The 22,238-nt window shown below is 29.1% G+C and overlaps 1 protein-coding gene across 1 annotated transcript in view; it reads left to right on the top strand.

The window, feature by feature from the left end:
* LOC111619910 (solute carrier family 12 member 2-like) overlaps window positions 1–22,238 on the top strand; it is an 81,279-nt gene that overhangs the window by 54,390 nt on the left and 4,651 nt on the right. Inside the window, exons 14-21 of the mRNA XM_023361734.1 lie at window positions 768–879; window positions 6,505–6,639; window positions 6,874–6,977; window positions 12,480–12,566; window positions 15,150–15,307; window positions 20,845–21,078; window positions 21,785–21,928; window positions 22,012–22,065. Of these exons, the coding sequence (XP_023217502.1) occupies window positions 768–879; window positions 6,505–6,639; window positions 6,874–6,977; window positions 12,480–12,566; window positions 15,150–15,307; window positions 20,845–21,078; window positions 21,785–21,928; window positions 22,012–22,065 (1,028 nt within the window). The remainder of the gene's footprint in view (window positions 1–767; window positions 880–6,504; window positions 6,640–6,873; window positions 6,978–12,479; window positions 12,567–15,149; window positions 15,308–20,844; window positions 21,079–21,784; window positions 21,929–22,011; window positions 22,066–22,238) is intronic.

The following is a 22,238-nucleotide window of genomic DNA, read 5'->3' as shown; positions in this document are numbered from 1 at the left end:
CCAAAAGGAGTTGGAGGACAGGATCAAGGCCAAATTTTATAACTTTGTGGTGTTTTATTAGGGAAAGGATTTCACACACATCTTTTTGTTTATCAATAATGATATTTATTTCATAGGTTTTCCAATATACATGTATTGATACAACTAATTACAAATTGACAAACAGAAATTTGTGCATGTATCAACGAATTCTGTTCCGTAGCTCACCTACGTCAAGAATCCCCAAAAATGAGAATTGATTCTTTTTTCTATTTTTTGTGTTGCCAACTCTGTTGCTTCCTCGATGGTGGTGCCACCTACCATTACAACTTCAAAGCTGACCACTTCCAGAGGTTAATGGAACAGATTAAGACTAAAGTTTGAATTTCAGACAATCTGTCCTGATCATCTTATCTGAATGTTAAACATCCTGCCTGAACCCAAAAAAACTTTATTTTAAAATAATGAATTTTAAACAACTTTGAAATTTGTGTAGAGTTTTAGGATACATGCTCTTATAGCAGTGTCTTTTTAATGGTTTCTTTTGTTTAGTTCATTTTCAGAAAATTTTGTCCATTTAGAAATGTTTTATTTTATTTAGGAAACCTTTAAAGTAATTACTCAGTGAAGAATTTTAATATTTCAAATCTTTAATTTTGTAAGACTTACAATATTAACTTTCTGAATTTGATTATCTAATTTTTAATAACTAACTATTTCATTATATATAAATTTAAATATGATTCAAATTAAATTTGAATCTGTAATAATTTCTTTTTATTTTTCAGACCACAAATTCTTGTTCTAACTGGATGCCCAAATAATCGTCCTCCATTGGTAGATTTTGCTTATACTATTTCAAAAAAATTGAGTTTAATGGTCTGTGGTCATGTTCTAATAGTAAGTATAGTATTAATAATAATTGTGAATGGTAGGCTAGCAGAAAATGCCAAATTTTTATTTTATAATTACAGTATTCAAAATTTATCATTGTTGTAAATTAAAAAAATATAATTATGAATTAGTAAGAAATTGTAATATTTGAATATTTGTTTGGTATTTTTTTTTTCTTGTTTTCTGAAGGATTTACATAATTTAATGTCAGATCAGAAAAATTATTCCAAAAATCACTGACAGTAAATACATCAAACAAATGAGTGTTAAGAATTCCTGGCATGTATTAGGCAGAATATACTTAGCCACTGGCATATATGAGACCCAGTGTTTATTCCATTCTCACAGAATTTCATATCCAAATAAGTGATTTAAAAAAGGGGAATACAGTTTAATCTTCTTTCCATCACCACCTCCATGTTTTCTCTCACCTGTTCTTTTTACCAAACAATGAAAACTTAAATAAAAAGGAAAAGTTTTTGTGAATGAAATTCTTTTTACTTAATAGAAAAGCACAATACTACACAATGTTACTACCATAAGCATTATTATTATAGTATTACCATATTTGCAATTTAATTTGAGTCATCATTTCTGTAGAGAATATCATAATGCTCACCATCATCATCACTGTAGATTACAACTTTATTACGATCAGCTTTTTTGTCATCCTCTTCCTCTAGTACAGGTTACTTTCAGGCCACCAATAACTTCTTACTCCCAAGGTACAGTTCTAGGATTTGAAACAGTGGATGGATGCGTTTTTGCTGCCATCTGTCTTGATAGTCAACATACAATTTTTGAAGTAGTGGATTCTTTCATTGGAATATTTACTAGGCTTTTTAAACCCAAGAAGTCATCATTTAAAAAGGCACTTTGCGATTTCCTTTGCATGTATACTGTTTCTCTTCATCATTCATCATCCAAGAGTGAAACAACTGACATATAGGGTGTCCCAAATTAAACTTGACATTTCCCAGCTGGCTTCAGAAAAAACTATTCATTAGAAAGTCATGAAAGTTTGGGAATACCTTTGAGATGATGGGAATTTTTCTTTAGAATAATATTTAGAATAATATTATAATAATTTTTTAGAATAATATAATACAAAAAAGTTAATTCCAAAAACCACCACTAGAGGATGCTTCTCAAGCTGAAATAGTGGCATATTGGCCTGAAAGATTTTCAGACTTGAATCCATGCAATTTTTGGCTCTGCAGCTTGTTGAGTAAGCCGTAGATAGGAATCCACGGGGCAATAAAACAAAGGACACAGTAAATGACCAACACGTGCACGGAAACAAAGAAAAGGTTTATTTTTACCAGTATAACGACCACTCTCCTCAACGGGTACAGAGACCAGAAAAATCCTATAACGGGAGTTCACACGTTTTATATCTCCCGCTCTCCGGAAGTCCGCTTTACCACGTGTCCCACCTTGGACCAATCGGAAGGCTTCTCCCATGCGGTGACGTCATAATACATGCACACGTGACATCGTATAAATGGCAAAAACCCGATACAAAACAAAAGGAACCCGACAAGAAAAATAATATTTATACACATACACATATTAACAACCAATAGTCGCGTAGCGTTACATATCGGAAAGCTCCACCCAATCGGTAACATCATAACACACACACGTGACATCGCATAAATGACAAAAAACCCGATACAAAACACAAAGGAACCTGACAAAAATATATATATACATACATATAATAACAATACATAGTCGCGTAGCGCTACAAGCTATCTCAAAGACTTGGTCTATTGTGATCCCATAATATTACTATTGGACCTTAAAACAGCATAGCATGCTATGTGCATAACTACTCCTAGCATGCACTGCATTAATTTAAACAATTGTACATGCTGTTTTACACTTTCAGATGGTAGCAGACAATGGTGGCCATCATGTTTTGAACATGTTTTGCTCACATTAGACAGATACTTTTGTGTAGTTCATTGTTATGAACTATAATATGTCCTTTAGTGGTGGCTTTTGGAACTAAGTTTTTGCTCTAGAAAAATATTTCTATCATCTCATTAAGGCATTCCCAAACTTTCATGCCTTTTTGATGAATAGTTTTACCTGTAGGCAGCTGGAAAATGTCAAATTTAATTTGGGACACCCTGTATTTATCCTAGAAGGACTTCTTCCACATTACATCCATTGCATGAATAAATTGTGCTGTTGCCTGGAATACCAGTAACACTCACATTATAGATTTTCAGTTTTTTTTTTGTTTTCTTGCTGATGTGACAGTGATATGAATTCACACAAATGGTCTACACTAGAAAGAAAACTTGCTGCAGATTTTCTGCAGTCACTGTAATTTTCTCTTCTGTTATCCAACCATTGATTGAACTTGGAAAAAACTCTGGGAAGATTCTGCAGCCTCTCCACTTCGTATAACCACTTCCAAAATATAATGAAAGATTTCAATTTCATTCCATTGCCTTTTGCTGCTCTTTCTTATGAGCTGTTATCTTGATAGGAACACTCTTGCTATCAGTTGCTGCAATCACAATGCTTCCATGCATATCAAAACACATTCCCAGCTATAATTTCTGAATCACTGATGCACTTTTCTTCTCACATGTTGGAAATAGTCATTATATATGACACTAGCATATCAGGTAGCATCTGAGGATCTTATTATGCAAGTGATGTCTTTTGTCTTGTGGGCAAGTGATTCTTTCATGAATTTTTCTTGTCACCCTCTGCTAACTGCGAATGCTGTATTTTGTTTATCACTTTTATCTAACCAGGAGAAGACTTATCTTGCCTTGTCCATCCCCATCCATCTAGAGACGGGATTATTTTTCTCTTGCTGCTCACAGACCCACTTGTGGCAGTATGCCATATTGTCTGTTTGTCTTTTGTTCTTCATACACTTTTAGCCTGCTCTTTGTTCTTTCTTACTTCTAGAACTTACTAATCTCCTTAATTCTTCTTTCTTGGAGGTGAGGGCCACTTTCTAGAATAACCAGTACAATAAGTATGAGGTTATCTGAGGGCAAATATGGGGAAGAAGGGTTACTTTTGGCCTGGTGCTCAAAGAGAGAGGACCACAAAAAGAAAGAGACGTTAGTGTTTGGTGTCAGAGTAGATGAGTAAAGTCAGAACCTTTAGTAGGAACCTTAAAATTTCCAGCTCAAAATTAGTGTGTTAGTCAGCATTCAACTTGACTAGTTGCGCGCTTTGGACAAGTGACTGACAATTTGGATACAAGTAAAACTCTCAGGCCTCAAGGAAAGGAAGACAGAAGCATGTATTGTATGTAAGAAGTAGTAGTAGACAGCATACAACCCCTGGTACTTTTGTTCTGTCCTATCTGCCATCTTTACTACTTCTCCCCTCCTATCTTCATCTTTCCATATTAGTGTAAGTTTAGTATTAAGGGTTAGTTTTAGGAAAATTATTCTTGTGTATTGTATTGGTTTAGTGTTATCACGATTTTGTGTATTGTGGTCATTTATTATTTTTGTAATTTCCGCTGATGATCAGGTCTAAGGTTTTTGCTGAAGTAACCATTCTAGAGCTGACATCCTTGATTGAACCTGTAAATAATTATATCCTACATAGTAGATTTGAGAAAATTAATTCACTTATGTGTTTGGTTTGTTGGGTGTTTCTTAGTGGGCTAATAAAAACCCTATTTTATATCTCACAGTACAGAACCTTTTCTTCATTGATCTTCTTGCAATTTCCTCCTCCTAGTCCCTTTTGCTTCACTCTTATTCTTGATAGCCTTGCTTGCATCTCCACTCATGAATTTGCATTGGATGCACTTTGAATTTTTGTGCTGCTGCTTCTTTGGGATGTTATTGTGTTCACAACTGTGTTCACAACTGTGTTCAATTTGAAGGCAATGCTGAAAGACCTCTTGGTTGCCATTCCAATCAACATTTAATTCACTGATCTATGTAAAATGAAGAGTGTGAAACAGAAAATACAGGAAGATTCATCCACTCATATTATTTACCCATATACCTCAATTGCATTTCATGTCATGGAAAAACATTTTTCAAGAGTTCTATGAGAAAATTACCACAGAATGTGCAGAACACTCTTAAGAATTATGAGTTTCACATAGGAATTTAGTGACATTCAGTGTCTATTTAGCAATTTAAACTAAATAGCCAGTGTTTTTAGGAGACCTGGACCTTATTGGAGGATTTATGGTATATAATAATTTATAATCTTAACATAACTTAGAAAATTATCACTATTTGATTATGTGAGTTTATCATCTCTATTGCTGTATGGACTGCTGAGCGGTAACAGTCAATGTCATGTGGGAGCAGTTGAGTCAGAGATAGATGCCTCATTTACAAACAACACAACCCGTTTATTAGACAATTAATTTACACTAAAGGTCAATAGTACTACATTCCACTATACCTTTAAAATGCAGTCTACTTTTGTCTAAAGTAGACTGCATTTTAAAGGTATAGTGGAATGTAGTAATTAATAATGCAGTTAGAGATTTAATAATTGGTCAATAGTACTTTTCACAATGGGTTGAAGTCCTTGTATATTTTGGTGCGATGTCTTCAAAGAAGAAGAGGAAAGTCCAGCAACAAACATGGTTTCCTATTGCTGACTGGATATTGCATTTTAAGTCCAGTTCTCGAATAAGAAACAATGTCCAGTGGATGCAGATTGGAATCTCCAAAGTTTCTCTCAACAAAGATCTAACTTTCAGAGGATATATCAGTAAAGGATAAAGGTGGAACCTTATGGGGAAATACCCCAGCCTTGCTGGATGCCATGGCAAAGAATGAAGTGTCCTTGTGGTATGGACTTAAATATCTTGTGGACTTGCAAATTGTCATTTTATTGGTTATTAATTCCCTTTCTCAGTCCCAGATTGGTCTTTCTCTGTTACCAGGTGAAATTGGACCAGATTGGTTCCCGAGAAAGACGATTTTATGTTGATACAATTCAACACAGTCTTTCTTTCGATGTTGAGCAAACCTTGTACCATAACTAACATTTCCCTTTTTTTTTTTTGTTTGTCGTGTCTTATAAAAAATATAATTTACTAATATTTCTCCTTTTTTATTGTGTGGTTTTAATAATAAAAATTTTATTTTTCCCCATTTCCTCTATAGTTTAGTTTCCTTAATTTTAATTAATCACAAAGATCAAAATTCGTTTTTATTTTGATATGGTTAAAAGAATGTTTTTCATCCCAGCCCAGGGCCTCACAATTATTTGTATGATTTAAAAGTTCTAATCTGGATAGTTTATATATTTTTAAATACTAAATGTCAGTTTTCTCAATTGAAAAAGTTATTTATTTATTTTTTGGTAGCATTTTTGTATTAATAAGTATTTTCGATAAAATAATAAGTGTACCAATTATAAAAACGAAAAGATATAAATGTGATAAAACAGATTTGAATTTGCATATGTAATATGTGATTAATATTCCAAACAGCATATAATATTTTTTTATATTTAATAACTTTTTGTTTTCAGACTAATTTCATTTAAGCAATAAAAAACAAAAATTTAAACAATAATAATAAATTGTTTAAACATCACATATATTATTTATTATATTAATGAAATAATTGTTTTTCTAATTAAATTTTTAAAAATTTTTTAATAAAGGGAAATCATTCTCAAAAAACAAAAGCATTGTTAAGTCAACAAGCATATCAATGGCTTCAAAAACGAAAAGTGAAATCATTTTATGCAGTAGTTCAAGAAGACAGTTTTTCCCATGGTGTATCATCTCTGACTCAGGTGAAATTTTATTTTTAACAAATAATAAAAACATTAAGATAAGCTTTGCTAAATTATTCTGTTTGTGAAATGAAAAATTTTATTAAATTCTATAAAATTCTGTAATTTTAATTATGTATTTTAAATATTCTTTTGAATTGTAAAATATTTGCTTTTACAATCTTTAAGATTCTATTATTTTAAATTATAGACTTAAATATTTCTAGATTTATAAATATGAAATATATTTTGTAGTTAGTTGGAATTGGAAAATTAAAACCAAATGTGATTTTAATGGGATATAAATCAAACTGGCAAGAATGTGAACCTAGTGAAGTACTTGAATATTTTAATGTTATTCAGTAAGTTAGAAATTTTTATTTTGCAGTATTAACTTTGTCATTTATTACATATTTAAAATAATTATATAATATGCTCTTTGTATTCTATTTATCTAATAGAGCAGGGCATCTGAAACTATGGGTCGCGACCCCATTTGGGGTCACGAGATTTTAATGTAAAATATTGAAAATAATTTGTGAGAGTTTGAAAATGGCACGCTTTGTGTCATAGGTATCGTGAGTTGTGCTTTGTGTCACTTCTGGTGCAGCGAGACAACGATTCAGCAACACTGTAGTGTGAACTAGTGTAGTGTTGTCGCTTTTCAGTGTATTCAGTTGTCTCTGTTCCATTGTAACACAAGAGTGAACTGTGGTAGTACACCATTATTATTTTTGCAAATTTATATATAAATTTTAGATTTTTTTGGGGTTGCGAAAAAATTCACAATCATAAATGGGGTCGTGAATATAAAAAGTTTAAGAAGCCCTGTAATATAATAACAAAACAACTTTCTTAATTTTAATCATCTATTTAATTTCTCTATTTCATATTATTAGATTTTTAAATTTAATTTTCTAAATATTTGACTTAGGAACATATCTAATGTATGATTAAAATACTTTATTAATTTGTCATTTATAATTTTTTTTGCTAGTTTACATACTGACCTCTGTTAGCACTACTAACTGGTTATTCTGAGCCAGTTTTGTTTTTCTATTTGCTATTTTTAATTTTTTTTAATAAATGATATTTAATTATTATATAAAAATTATTTTAATTTATTTTGAGATGTCAAATGGAACTATTCATGAAACTGCCAAAAACCAGTCAATTTGACCAGTGTCTCAAATGTTTTAGGTAAACGAAAAATCCTCAGTTTCCTTTGTAAGCAGAACTAGCTAACTTTTTTGATGCCGAGATTAAAAGGAGCTAAATTTTGAGGATTTCTAAATTAGACTTAAAAATCCTAAAAACGTAATTCCATTAATCTTTCATCTCAAAAAAATTAGTTAATGTCTTTTCTAAACTCAGCTAATATCAGGTGGAAACTCTCAAATGATAGTAAATATTCAGTCTGACATAAATGCAAATTTAAATTACAATGAATATACTACTGAATTGGAAAATGAAAATAGTTTGGCACAAGTATATTATAAGATTTACATGAAATAACTTTGTCACAATACTTTTGTTACCAGCTCATCTTTCATATGTTTTGATTTTTCTATTATTGGTGATTCTCAATGTGATGAAGTTACAGCTGAAAATTCAAGAAAAGTATCATAATTTTTTTTTGTTAATCATAGATAGTAAACATACTATAAAGTTAGAAGTAGATTAGTAGAAGTTAGACTGTGGTCTGCATTTTTTTTTAAATCATCTCAGCAAATTTTTGGAATATCATAACATCAAATTTAATGAATTTCAAGTCACTTAATAAATGCTAGGATTATGCATCAATAGTAAGTTAAAACTTAATTTAAATTTTGGCTTACTGTTAATACAATTTCTTAGCATTTTTTTTGAATAATTTTTCCTTAATTTGGAAAAGATGAAATGTGGTCAAATAATGAACAACTTTCTGAGAATATACTATTGGTAGATTTAGAGCCATATAAAAATGAAAAAATGATTTAATATAATTTATTATAAGAATATAAAATATAGAGTTTAAATCTAGGATCAAACAGTAAATAGTCAATAAAAGCAAATTAAAGATGATCACATTATATACTATTTAGTGTCAAAAAACAAATAAGCTATTGGAAATCAACCTCAAGAAAGACTTAAAAAATCAAATGATTAATTGTGAAAATAATTTAATATAGGCAATCAATATAAAAAATTGATGCATTTTTTTTTTTTGTATAGAAATCTAAAATACCTATTCACCATATTAAGTATAAAAGCCTATAATAATTTCAAATGTTTATTGAGGCAGAGCATTAGTAAAACCTCTTCTATGAGGCTTACAGAATTGTGTTTGTTCTCAAAATCTGTGTAATTGATTTTGATAAAACTGTCATTTTTCTTTTTTACTATGAAGAATCCAAAATTTAAATAAAAAATTTGTTGTATGACTTTGTTTCCAAGATATAAGGTCCTAACATGAGCGCTTGCAACAAAGTGATATCGCATAAATCATGCAACAAAGTTGCTAGCACGTCTTCTATGTAGTTTATAGAATAGTTTGTTCTCAAAATATGATTGCTATCTAATTTTGAGATTATTCAAATCAAGTTCATTCTCAAATTTTCTCAAATAGAAAATTGCCATTTTCTTTTGATTGCGACGATGAATCCAAAAATGTAATAAATATGAATGTAGAAAATAGGGGTCCATGCTTTTTTTATATCTAAAGTGAGGTCAAAGTGACAATGTCCTTGCTGCTTGAGCATGCCTAACAGAATTTAGCATTCAAATAAAAAAAAACAGCATTGCATGCATTGAACAAAAAATACACACAAAGAAAAACAAACAGAACACAAGAACAAAGCAATTGGCATTGATTACTTTTAGTTTTGGTTTTATTTGTACACAACACTGGGCAATCTGTGGGAATGCCTCTTGAGAGGTCTTTTATGGGAAACTGGTCCTATTTAGGTGTTACTAACATGAAGAAAATTGAAAGAACATGTAGCCAATACATTGGCCAGGCACAAAATCACAACCAACTACCAGTGTTGGTTGTGATTTTGTGCCTGGCCAACTACCAGTGTTCAGTGGTTTAATCCACTTAGCCACTGGTGGGCATGGGCATAGATTGCTTTATTCTTAGATAACCTCTCCATGTTGGTAAGTGCAAGGATCATCTCTATTTGCCAGGCCAGTGCAAGGATCGCTTCTCCTGTGGCTGGCAGAGTATGAGGATTGACTTTCCCATGACTGGCTGGTGCAAAGATAGCCTCTTTTGTGGTGGCAAGTGCAAGTTCACCTGTCTGCGATCATCAGGTACAAGAATCACCTTTTCTGTGCCTAACAAGTGCAAGGATCACTTCTTTCTTTCTGTTATATTGTAATAAAATTGAAATGGAGCCAAAGTCATGTGATGTCCTAGTACTTTCTTAAGTTACATTAGATTTAGTTAAAATATAATAATATAAGTGATATTTTGTGAAAAAAGTTTTGTACTAGTTTTACAGAATGTTTAAAAATCAATTAAAATGACCAGCAACAGCAGTTTTAGTTAGTATACAATAACTTTCAGTTTTATTTTCAGAACATAGTAAAACCAAAAAACTTGCTAATTTGTTTTAGATGTTTGAATAACCAGATCCAAAATATTATTAGAGATGTATGAATTTTTAAAAATAATTTTATAAGATTTAAAAATTCTAAATAAAAGAAAAATATTACATGATGATTAAGTTTTAAAGTTATTGTCTTAGCTTTAAAAAGATTTCTTATATTGATAACTACCTTTTTATTCATTATTAGCTTTAAAATAAGTCTTTCATGAAAGTACAGTACCTTAAACATATAATTCAACATAAAATGCTTTTTTTCTGAACAAAATATAAAAATCAATTTGTATGCTTTTTTTGTTTTTTGTTATAGAAAAAGCTTCTTGTGCTAAGTTGTGTTAAATTTGAGAGAGGAAATTTAGATAAAACTAGTTGTATGTGCCTGACATTGCTCAGGCTTTTAAGGGAGTGAGGGTGATAAAATAAATCTTGGGATCGGAGAGGGTGATAAAATAAATCTTAGGCCAATAAATGTACATTTTAGTTACTAAGTATTTACAATAATAAAATTAAAAACACAAAAAAATTGCTTGGACTTAAGTTAAGATGGGTGGGCTTTAGGGATGCTTTGAGTATGGACTCCCACAGTATTTTTTCTAGGTTGTAAAAGAATATTCATGCCAAAGTTGGTACAGATATATTGAATGATACAGAAGCCTTTAACTAATATATTAATACATACAAACATATTTTGACTTTTATATATATGAATAAAACTTATATCAATATAGTTAGGCCTGAGTAATCATGAACACAACATGAAATACTTTGAAAAATCTGCCATGCATATATGTAGTGCCATCTAGCACAGTGACATCATTTTTTTCCAATTTCTCGTATGTTCTGCTAATTTCTCACTAATTAATTTTTAATGTTAGTTCTCCAAACATAATAATATACTTCAAAAGTACAATTTTCTTGTAGATAATTGCTTGATGGGCAGCTGCTGATTAATGTGTAGCCATCTAGTGAACAGAGAGAGACAGTAATCTGTTATAGCTTAATTTATGTATGTTTAAACATTCTTCTGAATTGACAGATTCAAAATGTGAAGTTTGGTTAAAATATTTTCAGGCACTTTCCTATGATGTGGCAACAAACATCTGAACTGACAGACTGACTGATTCCTTACAGTTTTATTTATATAGATTATAAATAAAAATCAGTCATCATTTTTACACTTAAAGCTTAAAGAAATTTCTTTCTTAAAATGTTAAGAAATAAACTGAATTAAATATTTAAACTTTGCTTTTTTCATTAAAAAAATCAAGAAACTGCTAGAAAATGTGTAAAAAGGTTTTGTGAAACTTATTTTCATAAAATGTTTTTATTCCTACTTTAAAGAATAAAGTGCAATAATTTTGCTACTATAAAATATTGTAATCTTTTATGGAAATATACAACATATTTTTAAACATTGTAGCATCANAAAAATTATCAAACTTTAATTAAAATTTTTTGGTATCTAATTTTTATTTTGATACACTGAACCAATAGCTTTTATTTTCTGTAAAAATAAAAATATTAAAAAATCCTGCATGAGACATATTAAGAGACCAATTACAATGTTCAACTCTGCTATTATGTGTTTGAAGGTTGTGAATGGACAAACAGAAGGCTCCAAATTTTTTTTTCTTTCTTTAACTTTAAATTTTTAATAATAGCCTTTAGTTTCTTTAGAAAAAGTTGATCCATTCATAACTGATCTTTATATATCTGGAAAATTTTTTAAAGGTTCCTGTATGTTTAGGATTATTGACAATTCTTAAATTATGAAAATAATACTTTCCTAATTCTAGTTTAGAAGAAAACTGATTGATATATCATAAGTTAATTCTGTTTTGCTCTTCTCAAAAGTTTTGAAAAATTCTAATTATAACAATGTATTTCAACACAGCTGTCTTTCTTCAATCTATTTTGTCATGTAAAAATTTATATTAAAAATATTGTTTAAAGATTTTTAAAAATGAAATAAAAAGTAAATTAATATTGTACCAAAATATATATAGTGGAAACTCAATTATCCAAACTTGATGGTACCAGGGATCTTTCAGATAAATTAAAATTTCAGATAACTCAAACTCATTTGTTTTTGTGTTTTGGGCACATTAAACATTGTGCATTTAAAAAATGTTTATCTTCAAGGCCAATACTTAGAAACCTCCAATATTTTGAATTTCTTATCTAAAAGTTTCTGTACAAGCATGCATATAATTATATTTAAGAATAAAATATTTCATATCATATATTAACAACCTGTTTATATTATTGTAGTATGGCTGCTTTACTTAGTAAATTCAGAATTGATTATTCTGATGTAACTGTGATACCAGATGTTACAAAATCACCACAAGATTCCAGGTAAGAATACATAATAGTGAGGTTGTGGCTAATGTTGCCATCAGGCCAGTTTTCACTCGGACAAGCCAGTTTTTAAATTCATGGTCCGGATTGATTATTAATTTGTCCAATTTTCGTAGAAATTGTGAAATTATGATAAAACAAAATAAATTTATAAAAATATTTGCAAGTATTTTATTTTAAAGGTTAAACACTTTAACTTCACAACCCCACAAAAATTTATCCCCATCTTATCCCTAGGCTAAGAATGACAGAAAATGTACTTTTAAAATTCTAACTGCAAATATCTCTGGCAAATATTAGGTCTGTTCTGACACAAGTCCCTAACTGGTTTAAAATTGGCATGTGCATTATTCAATTCTTGGCTGTAAAATGATATTGTGCATGCCTTGTATGGTTTTAAATTCAAACCAGTCAGCAACTAGTGTTACCACCCATCCGGTTTTCACCCAGACAGTCCAGGAATTGACTCACTGTCCGGGTGAACTATTAATTTTTCTGGGAATCTCGTAGAAATTGTGAAATTACGATGAAACAAAGTTCTTGCAAATATTTTTTACAAATTTACACTATTTTAACAGCGAAAGAACTTGTACTCACTGAAACTCATCTGTAATTCTGCCATGTTCATCTGTTTACATGTGGCGTGCAATCTGTCGATCCTTTTTTTTTTCATGTACGATCATACACGTCTATGGGCTAAGTTATCTAGCACGTTATCCTTTGCATTGTAAAATGACATTGTGCATGCGTCAGGAACTTCTGTCTGAACAAACCTGGCCAGGTTAGCGATTTTCAAAAGGTGGCAACACTAGTTGCAGCCGAAGTTTTCAACATTTTCAGCGCCACCTTCCTGTAAGCCTAGAAGTTTGACAATAGCATTTGGAAGTCAATGGAATCATGCTTGATATTCCAAATGCCCTCGTCAAACCCTAGACTTACAGGAAGGCAGCGCTGAATATCCAACAATTGTGTTTTCGCATTAAAACTTCAGCTGCAACCTCACTAATTTCTTGCTCCACACACTAAATTTTAAAAAAAATATTAAATTTATAATTATTTTAATTACCTAATATGTATTTCTAGTAAAAAAGAATTTGAAAACATCATACAAAAATGGAAACATAATACAGAAAACAAAGATAACTCTCTTATAACAGAAGCAGAATTATTAGCATTGAAAGATAAGGTACTTTAAGTATTATCAGTTTCATTGTTATTTTAATATTAATACTGAATAAGTTAATTTTCATTGCAAAATGTTAGAATAATCATTTTTTTTAAGCATTCAAAGTTTTATATGTATAATTTTTGTTAAATTTGATTTTTTTTTTTTTTTTAAAGTAATAGTAAAAATGACTAAATAGAAAAAAATTACAGTAATGATTTTTTTAAAATCGTTTAAAATGGTCTTTTGAATTGCAAAAATAACAAATTTATAAAAAACTAAATAAGCTTGTGATATCCTTAAATTCTGTGAGAAATCCCTTTCTACAGATCTACAGATTATACTTTGAATTTCATTTAAATTAGAAGATTTATTAATAATTGATATTGGTCAATTAGAATTTCAAATTTTAAAGGATTGCTTTAATTGTGAAATCTTTTATAATCAGTGTAAATATGAAAAAAACTTAATGTTTTTTTTAGAAAATTCATAAAAATTTTCCTATTTTTTGTTATTTTTAATTAAAATTAATGGTTAAAATATTCTATTTAAATCTAATCAGCAACAAATGTTTTTATTTCTTAAATAAAATATAAAACAAAAGAATGATAAAAGTTAAAAGTAATCATAAATAAAAATTTAGTGACTAATATAAACTTAAAAAATGGGAAATTAATTTGTTTTTATAATCAATTAAATCTCATTCTTTATAGAGACAATTGCTAAAATTATTACTTAACACAACATAAAATATGATTTTATTTAATGTAAATTCTTTTGATTCTCTATTGAAAGTGTAAATTATGTAAAGTAAATTTTTATAAATACAATATAGTATCTGACTTCTGGTTATTTAATATTTTATTTAGTGCAGTGATGTAAGAACAGTAGCATAAGATGACTGCATCCGTTAATATTTTAAATGCATTATCTTGATATGCATTTAAAATATTAACAGATTCTCTTTTTTAAACTTTAGGAGAAAAAAGAAATAATAATGATTAAATTTTATATAGTATTTATAAATCTTAACAAAAACTATAAAGCAGCATATCAATTAATTTTTTAATTTTGATTAATGTGATATAATTTTTTTAAACGAAAGTAGTAATAAAAATCAATTAAGAAATTAGTATTTAAAATACAAAACTTTTAAATTTTGCTGTATATGTAAGATACTGTGACATGGTTTTGTTTTATATTTTTAAAAGTGACTTTTTGGCACCAGTCATCCTATTCACCAACTAAAGAAATAAAACAAACCATTATAAATTTCTAAAAATATACTTTTTAGTTTTGTTAAAAAAATTCTAAATCAAAATGATTTATAATTTCAATAANTAAAGTTAATTTTAAATAAGCCTAAAATAATTCAATCTTATAATTATTTGAAATATTACATAATCACTTTTTAGAATATCTGAAAAAAGTTTAACTCTGCTTTTAGTAATCTTTTCTGCAATAGTTTCTATTATTAATTCTTCCTCTTTTAATCTATTTCACTTTTCTTTTTATGTAAAAGTACTGAAACCAACAACTTCTTGGCTAGTCATATTATCCGCATTAATTTTAGGTAAGTCTGTAATAAGCACCTATAACCAACCAGGATAAATTTCAGATAATACTAACTGAACAAAGAAAATTATTCAAATATTTGGAAATTACAACAAAGGCAATTTTAAAGTTTAATTACTTGTTAATTGTGAAATACAATAGTTAAGATAATTTATATACATATATATGTTTATTATATATTTTAATATGATGTATTTTTATAAGTATATATTTATATTACATAATATTCTGATATAGAAATGCAAAAATGCATGAGAAAATAAAACAGCTTATTACTTCAGTTAGTATTACATTAGGTGTTGTAAATCTTGATCAGTTTGCTTTGATGTGCATTAGCAAGGAGGGAGGAGTCTATTTTAGTATAAGAAAGGTACCAGTTATATAAATTTAATAGGATCTGAAGCACATCTCTAGTTGCCAAAATATGTAGTCTTTAAATACTTCAGAGCTCCCATTTGAATAACAGGTAACTCCTGGCTAAGATTCATGAAATGACTTGCACTTTTTAATGCCTATAATTAAATAGTACATGTTTTGCTGTCTGTCAATTTCTGCTTAATTTATGGAAAGTGGTGCATCATTTTATTTACATATTTTAGTTAATATAATTTCAGTGGAGAGATGTTGGAGTCATATTGTTTATTGTCTACTAAGAGCCTAAGTTTTTTGTTCTAAATTCTACTTTTATTTTGCCAATCTAAAAATATATATTAATTTTTATAGTCATCTAAATAAAAATGAGCGAAATTCTGTTGTCTTTTATTAATAAATAGCATATATTCAAAGAATTTTTATTGGTATCAGTTTGATTATTCCTAAAGATTACCAATAAAAATTATTAGTTTTTATATCCTAGTAGAAATCAATATAGCACCATTAGAATTTCTTATTTGTTGTTATTTTTAACAGATATTGATGCAAAAGTCTTCTGTTTTTGTATCAGATAGGTTTAGGGTTTATAATGATATTTAACATAGTAAATCATTCCATTTTGAGTCTTATTTTCTATTTGGACAGATTTCCCTTTGTAAAGGTTTTACTGTATTAGGAAAGAAATGTCTTTGTGCATTAAATACATTTTAAAAGCAATGTATGAAGTTATGAAATATTAAATAGTTTATCTAAAAAGATTTTTTCCCAATACTCTTTAATCAAATAATTTTTTCTTTCTTGATAGTTTTATTAATATATACAATTACCATTACTTTGTTCTATGAGATATGGCAATACTTTGTTATGATTATACACATTTAAATTCCTGTTTAATTAATATTGTTGATCTAAGCATTGAATATTAAAAGTAACTTGATTTTGTTCATTCATTTACATATTATATAAATTGGCATCAGAGTTTGTGTAACTAGTAACTTTAGTAGTGTAATTACTATTCTCTATCAATTATCTGCCATGGAGAATAATGGAATTGTTTTTTACAAATGTAAATTTGGCTTTTATGAATATTTTTTATAATATAGCTAAGACTGTGTGAAAATGCATCTATATTATATATTGTACTATAAAAGTAATCTATATAATATGCACTATATGTACTGGACAATCTTGGACTGCCATGTAAATAATTTGTACATTCATAATGCAGTAAACAGCAATAGTTAGTTCATATTTGTGTTCTAAAGGCAGAGATTTAGATAGATTTGATTTTAAGAAATGGTAAACTGCTCAAGAGATTGTAAACTATTTTGTTCTTATGCATATACTTAGCATTTCTATAACAAATAATTTAAAGTGATATAACAATCAGATAATTAATTTGATTGATTGTACCATTATTACATAAATGTTACTGATTGCATGAATTTAACAGTATGATTCAAATATATAAGAAATTTACTTATACTAAACAGTAAATTTATTTTTCATAGAATTTTATGCATGGAAATTATACTAAAGTAACATAAACAAAGTTTTTAATATAAACTAAAAATACAGAATATATTTGTCCAATTTTACACTTTTATTCTTTATAATACTATTTGGGTTAGAAAGATTTTTTTTCAGTACAATTTTATTTTTTAAAATAAAAATTAGACTCAAATTCTTAATGATGATATTGCAGGATGCCCATCCACTGAGAAAAAACTGAAAGTTGGCCAGTCGTTTTGATTATCAGGAACTAGCATGAAATTTCATTAGACAATTTTTATTTTATAACAAAATTTTTTAGATTAAATTGTTAAATGTAAAGATTTATTTTGAACTAGAATATATTTATATAAAAAGAGCATTAAATGTCATCGTATAACCTCTTACGGAGGGTTTACCCTTACCAACAGTAGCAACCATTAAAAGATGTCCAAATGTTTTAAATAATAATAAACATCAGTTTCTAGGTTCTGCTATTTACTATCCAGTTGACTACTTATGATTCACAAACTCATTCATATTTCATTAAGTAATTTGTGTTTGTTGTGTTTGTTTATTTGAATGAAGTAACATACTATTAAATATGCTTCATTATAGATTTTGTTTAGTGTATTTAAAAACCTAATGCATTTTTATAAATTTAGTTTTTAATTTTTACAATGAATAACTAATAGATATTGCAAACTTAAGATTTTTATAAAACGATGTAGATTAAATATTTAAAAATATATTTAAAATATTTAAAATCATAATAAAACAATGACATGATCAAAAATACACAGGTTTTTTTTATTTATAATGTGATGTTTTATATTTTTCTTAGTTTGATGTGTGTTAATATTTAATATAAGAGGTTTCTCTGAAAATAATGCCTTCTATTTATTTCTATTAGAAGTACTAAAGACACCAGGAGCACAATAACATCATTGAAGAGGAATTTTTTAGTTACAAATCTCTATTTTTCCATCTACGGTAGTCACGACATTGGCCATGTATTTTTTACCAGCAATGAACCTGAATCTTTATGCTGTCTGTAAAAATTTGCACCAGTATAGGCAACTCACTTTTTCATAGCTGCAATGATGACATTATTGTCAGGAAGATGTTCTCGATTTAGTCCTTTTTTATTAACCTAAATAGATGGAAGTCTGAAGGTACTAACTCCTGGACTATATGGGCAATGTGGTAGGATGGTTCAACTGCCTTTGCAATGTTCTCAATGATCTTCAAACTGGTATATGGACTGACATTATCTCGTTGCAAACAGAAGGTTGTTTTCTCTGGCCTGACTGAAAAGTTTGGCTTTCAGTTTGATCAGCATCACAATGCAAAGGTTGATTGATTGTCCAAGCTTCAGGAAATTCAAAAGGATCATGCTTTTTTTTATTTTAAAAGATAATGCCCACTACTTTACTCGCTGATGGCTGTGTCGTGAACTTTTTATTAGCTAGAGAATTTTCATATTGCCATTCCATAGGCTGTTTGCTCTCTGATTAGTAGTGGTGACATCATGTCCATCACTAGTGATGATATAGTCTAGGAAACTAATATCCTGTTTGCACCAAGCATTTCAATCTAGATTGTGACCAAGGTCGGCGACTATGCCATGCTACGACCTCTCTCGACCATTTCAATCTCAACTGAAACGAGGTTCAATTGCGATCGATTCAAGAGAGTTCTTGAAACTAGATCCAGTCATAAGAGAGATCCCACAATCCCACGCACACGAGAAAATACAGGATGGCTGCGGAACATGTGTCGGGCTACCAACAGAGAAATAAAAAAAAGATATCTGGAGAGACATACATCTGTCTATTATTAGATATATAATAAGAAAAAGTATTTATTTCTAACCAAAACTTCCATTTTGTTTGTTGGTGTTTGTGACTTACCGTGTAGTTATGTCAATTTTATCATCGCGTGTAAAGCCGAGTTCTTCTTGAGCGGACTGCCTGTGCAAACAGCACGACGTTCGACTGGCGACAGTCACATCCAGACTGTAGGTAAATCGAGATCAAAGTCAGTCGTGGATTGTGTGTGAACATAGTATAACTGTCCCTTTTGAGTCTTATGCAGCAGGTCCTGACACACTTGCATTCGATAATCTTTGTTCCTATATATTTGTAATACCTATGTGGCAGAAACTTTGCAATATCCCAATGTTGTTAACAGTGCCATACCTACAGAGACTGATGCAGCTAAGCCCTTTTAAAAAATATACTAGTCTTAGCTTAGTGCAACAGTGTCCATATACAACATATATAATATACATATTCCTTTCCTCGTTTAAATTTAGGTTATTATTGCATTTTTACACTTGGACTGTAGCTAATAGTGCTGGATGGAAAAGAGAAATATACCAGTCATTAATCACAACCTGTTCTCTGTGCTGTTTTTTGTCTCAACTTTTTTATTGTGCATCCAACCTTTGTCCTTTGCATCATATGATAATGTAAACCTGTTTTTAATAGATTAAATTAGTAATAATCACTGGGAAAATTAAAAAGTTGAAGGTATTCATTTAGGCAATTTTATCAATACCAGATTTTTTATAGGCCTATACAATTTGTTCAGTTTTTCCTTTTATTAATCTAGCTCCCCAATAATTTTTCTAACTATTAGGCTGGTTACCTACACTATTTCCAATGCTTAGATGCTAACACTCCACTCTACATACATTTTCCTGTTGTAATCTGCCAATTTTTGCAGATGAACTGATTGAGACACACTTCATCTTGTGGGTGACAGCTGTGCAAGGCCATCTGGAACATGGTTTGTCTCTCATATCATTGACACAATTGAAACATGCCACCTGCCATCTCACTGTGCTCACATCCACTGATTGGTCTTTGTAAATGATCAGTAAATTTCAATGAATGTCAATGGGTGCAATTTTTTTCACTTCAAGAAATTTGATGACATACCTCTATTTCATGTGCATGTCAAACACATATTAGACTGCTGCTGTGATGTTACCTGCCACATGACAATCAAATTTATAGGATAGTGGCGGAAAAATTTAAACACTACCACCAACATCTATCTCCAATATCCTGTACTATCATAATAAAATAGTACACATTATTTTCGGAGCAACTTGCATAAATAAAAAAAATTAAGTTGTACTTAAAATAACCAATGATAGTTTTTATTATTAACAATTTCTTCTTACAACAATGATTAGTAAATGGGAGATCAATAAGATTATAGAGATAAAAATCATACTTTCTATCAAATGATTCATTTACTAATAAAGATTGAAAGTTAGTGGGAAAGCCATTAATTTTTTGATACATCAATTTTCATATTCTTATTTGAAAATAAGAATTATAAATAATAATATTGTTTAAAATTTACATTAATGAAATAAAGTATAAACAATTTGAACTCTCAATATAAGCTTCCGATCTGTATTACCAATTAATTTGCAATAAATAAGTACGAACTTTATTGGCTTTTTTGTTATAATTACAGATTCATCACACACCTTTTCAATATTTTTTATTCAATCAATGCAAAATTTCCCAAGAAATTGTCAATTTAGATGATTTAAATTTTGAATCATACTGAATCATATAAACTATTTAAATTACTCAGAATAATTAAATGCACATATGATGATCCTTTTTCTGATTTTGAAATATTTTGCAGCTGAGAGTTCAAGAGAATCATCACCACCTTCAACTCCATCAGTACAGAGAATACAGAAATCAGAAGGAGTGTCTCACAATCCTCTTGGTCAAAGCCCATCTGTTATAAATAATTCTCAATATCTGAAAAGCCCAGTAAAAGATATTCCAAAAGAGGTATTAATGTCTGCTAATCAGTTCCAACGAAAGCAAAAGAAAGGCACAATAGATGTCTGGTGGTTATATGATGATGGAGGTACTAATTTTTGTTTTAAAATCTTAATACCATTTTTTAAACATAATTTATTCAGTTGTGTCTAGTTTATTTCTTGAAAATCTATGCTATTGGAAAATTATACAAAATTGATTTTACAGTGGTACCTCAGGATACGAACGCCCCAGCATACGAAATTTTCAGGATACGACATGAAATTCGAACATAATTTTACTCCGCGGTACGAACAAAAACTCACCATACGACGTTACATTAGTTCGCAGCACCATTTTTTATTCACTTCTGTACATTGTCTCAGTCCGCATGTTTGCTTCGTCGTGGAAGGATTTTTTAATTTTTTAATGTACTACTTAGCTTTAATTTGAATGTGTTTTTCGCATTGGAACGAATTATTTGGTTTAACATGTAATCGTATGGGAAAAGATGATTCACCTTACGACATTTTCACGATACGATCTCAGTTTCGGAACGGATTAATTTCGTATCCCGAGGTACCACTGTATTACAGTTTTGCATGGATTTTTTTTATAAAATGTATTATGCAATAATCAATAGTGATTAGTTTAAAAGATAGTTCTGAATACATACTTAATTTAAAATGAAATTTAATAACTGAAACTAGGTTCAATTTTTTTTATGTGAAGATATTGTAAGTTACTACCAGTTTTAAACTCAAAAAAATAAAAATAAATTTATTTTTATTAAAATAAATTCTTTATTCTTTTAGGATTAACAATGCTGATCCCTTATTTGCTTACTACACGATCTCAGTGGGGAAGTTGTAAGCTTCGAATATTTGCTTTAGCAAATAAAAAGGATGAATTAGACAGAGAGCAACGCAAGTATGAATGTTTACAGAANAAGAAGGATTAGATTATTCAGAATATGCTGATGCAGAAGAACTTGCAATACCTATTACAAATGATAAAAGTTCAAGTTTTCCTGTGCAAATAGGTATTCCTGAAAATACCATTGGAAGAAATATATCATGTTCTCAGTTGTCACAAGGTAATATTTTTAAATTGGATATTTTAAGAATGAAAAAATATTACATTTTAAAATAACTTAAATTTTTAATATAATAATTTTTCATAGATTGTAACCTATAAAAAAAATATAAACTTTCTGTAATGTAAAATCAAACATATTATATTTATCTTACAAATTCTAACATGATTTTA

Source organism: Centruroides sculpturatus, unplaced genomic scaffold, assembly GCF_000671375.1.
Source record: "Centruroides sculpturatus isolate CEXI.00-Female unplaced genomic scaffold, Cexi_2.0 scaffold160, whole genome shotgun sequence".
Lineage (NCBI taxonomy): Eukaryota > Metazoa > Arthropoda > Arachnida > Scorpiones > Buthidae > Centruroides > Centruroides sculpturatus.
The sequence above is the reverse complement of the archived record's forward strand: the minus strand, read 5'-3'. Positions and strand labels throughout refer to the sequence as shown.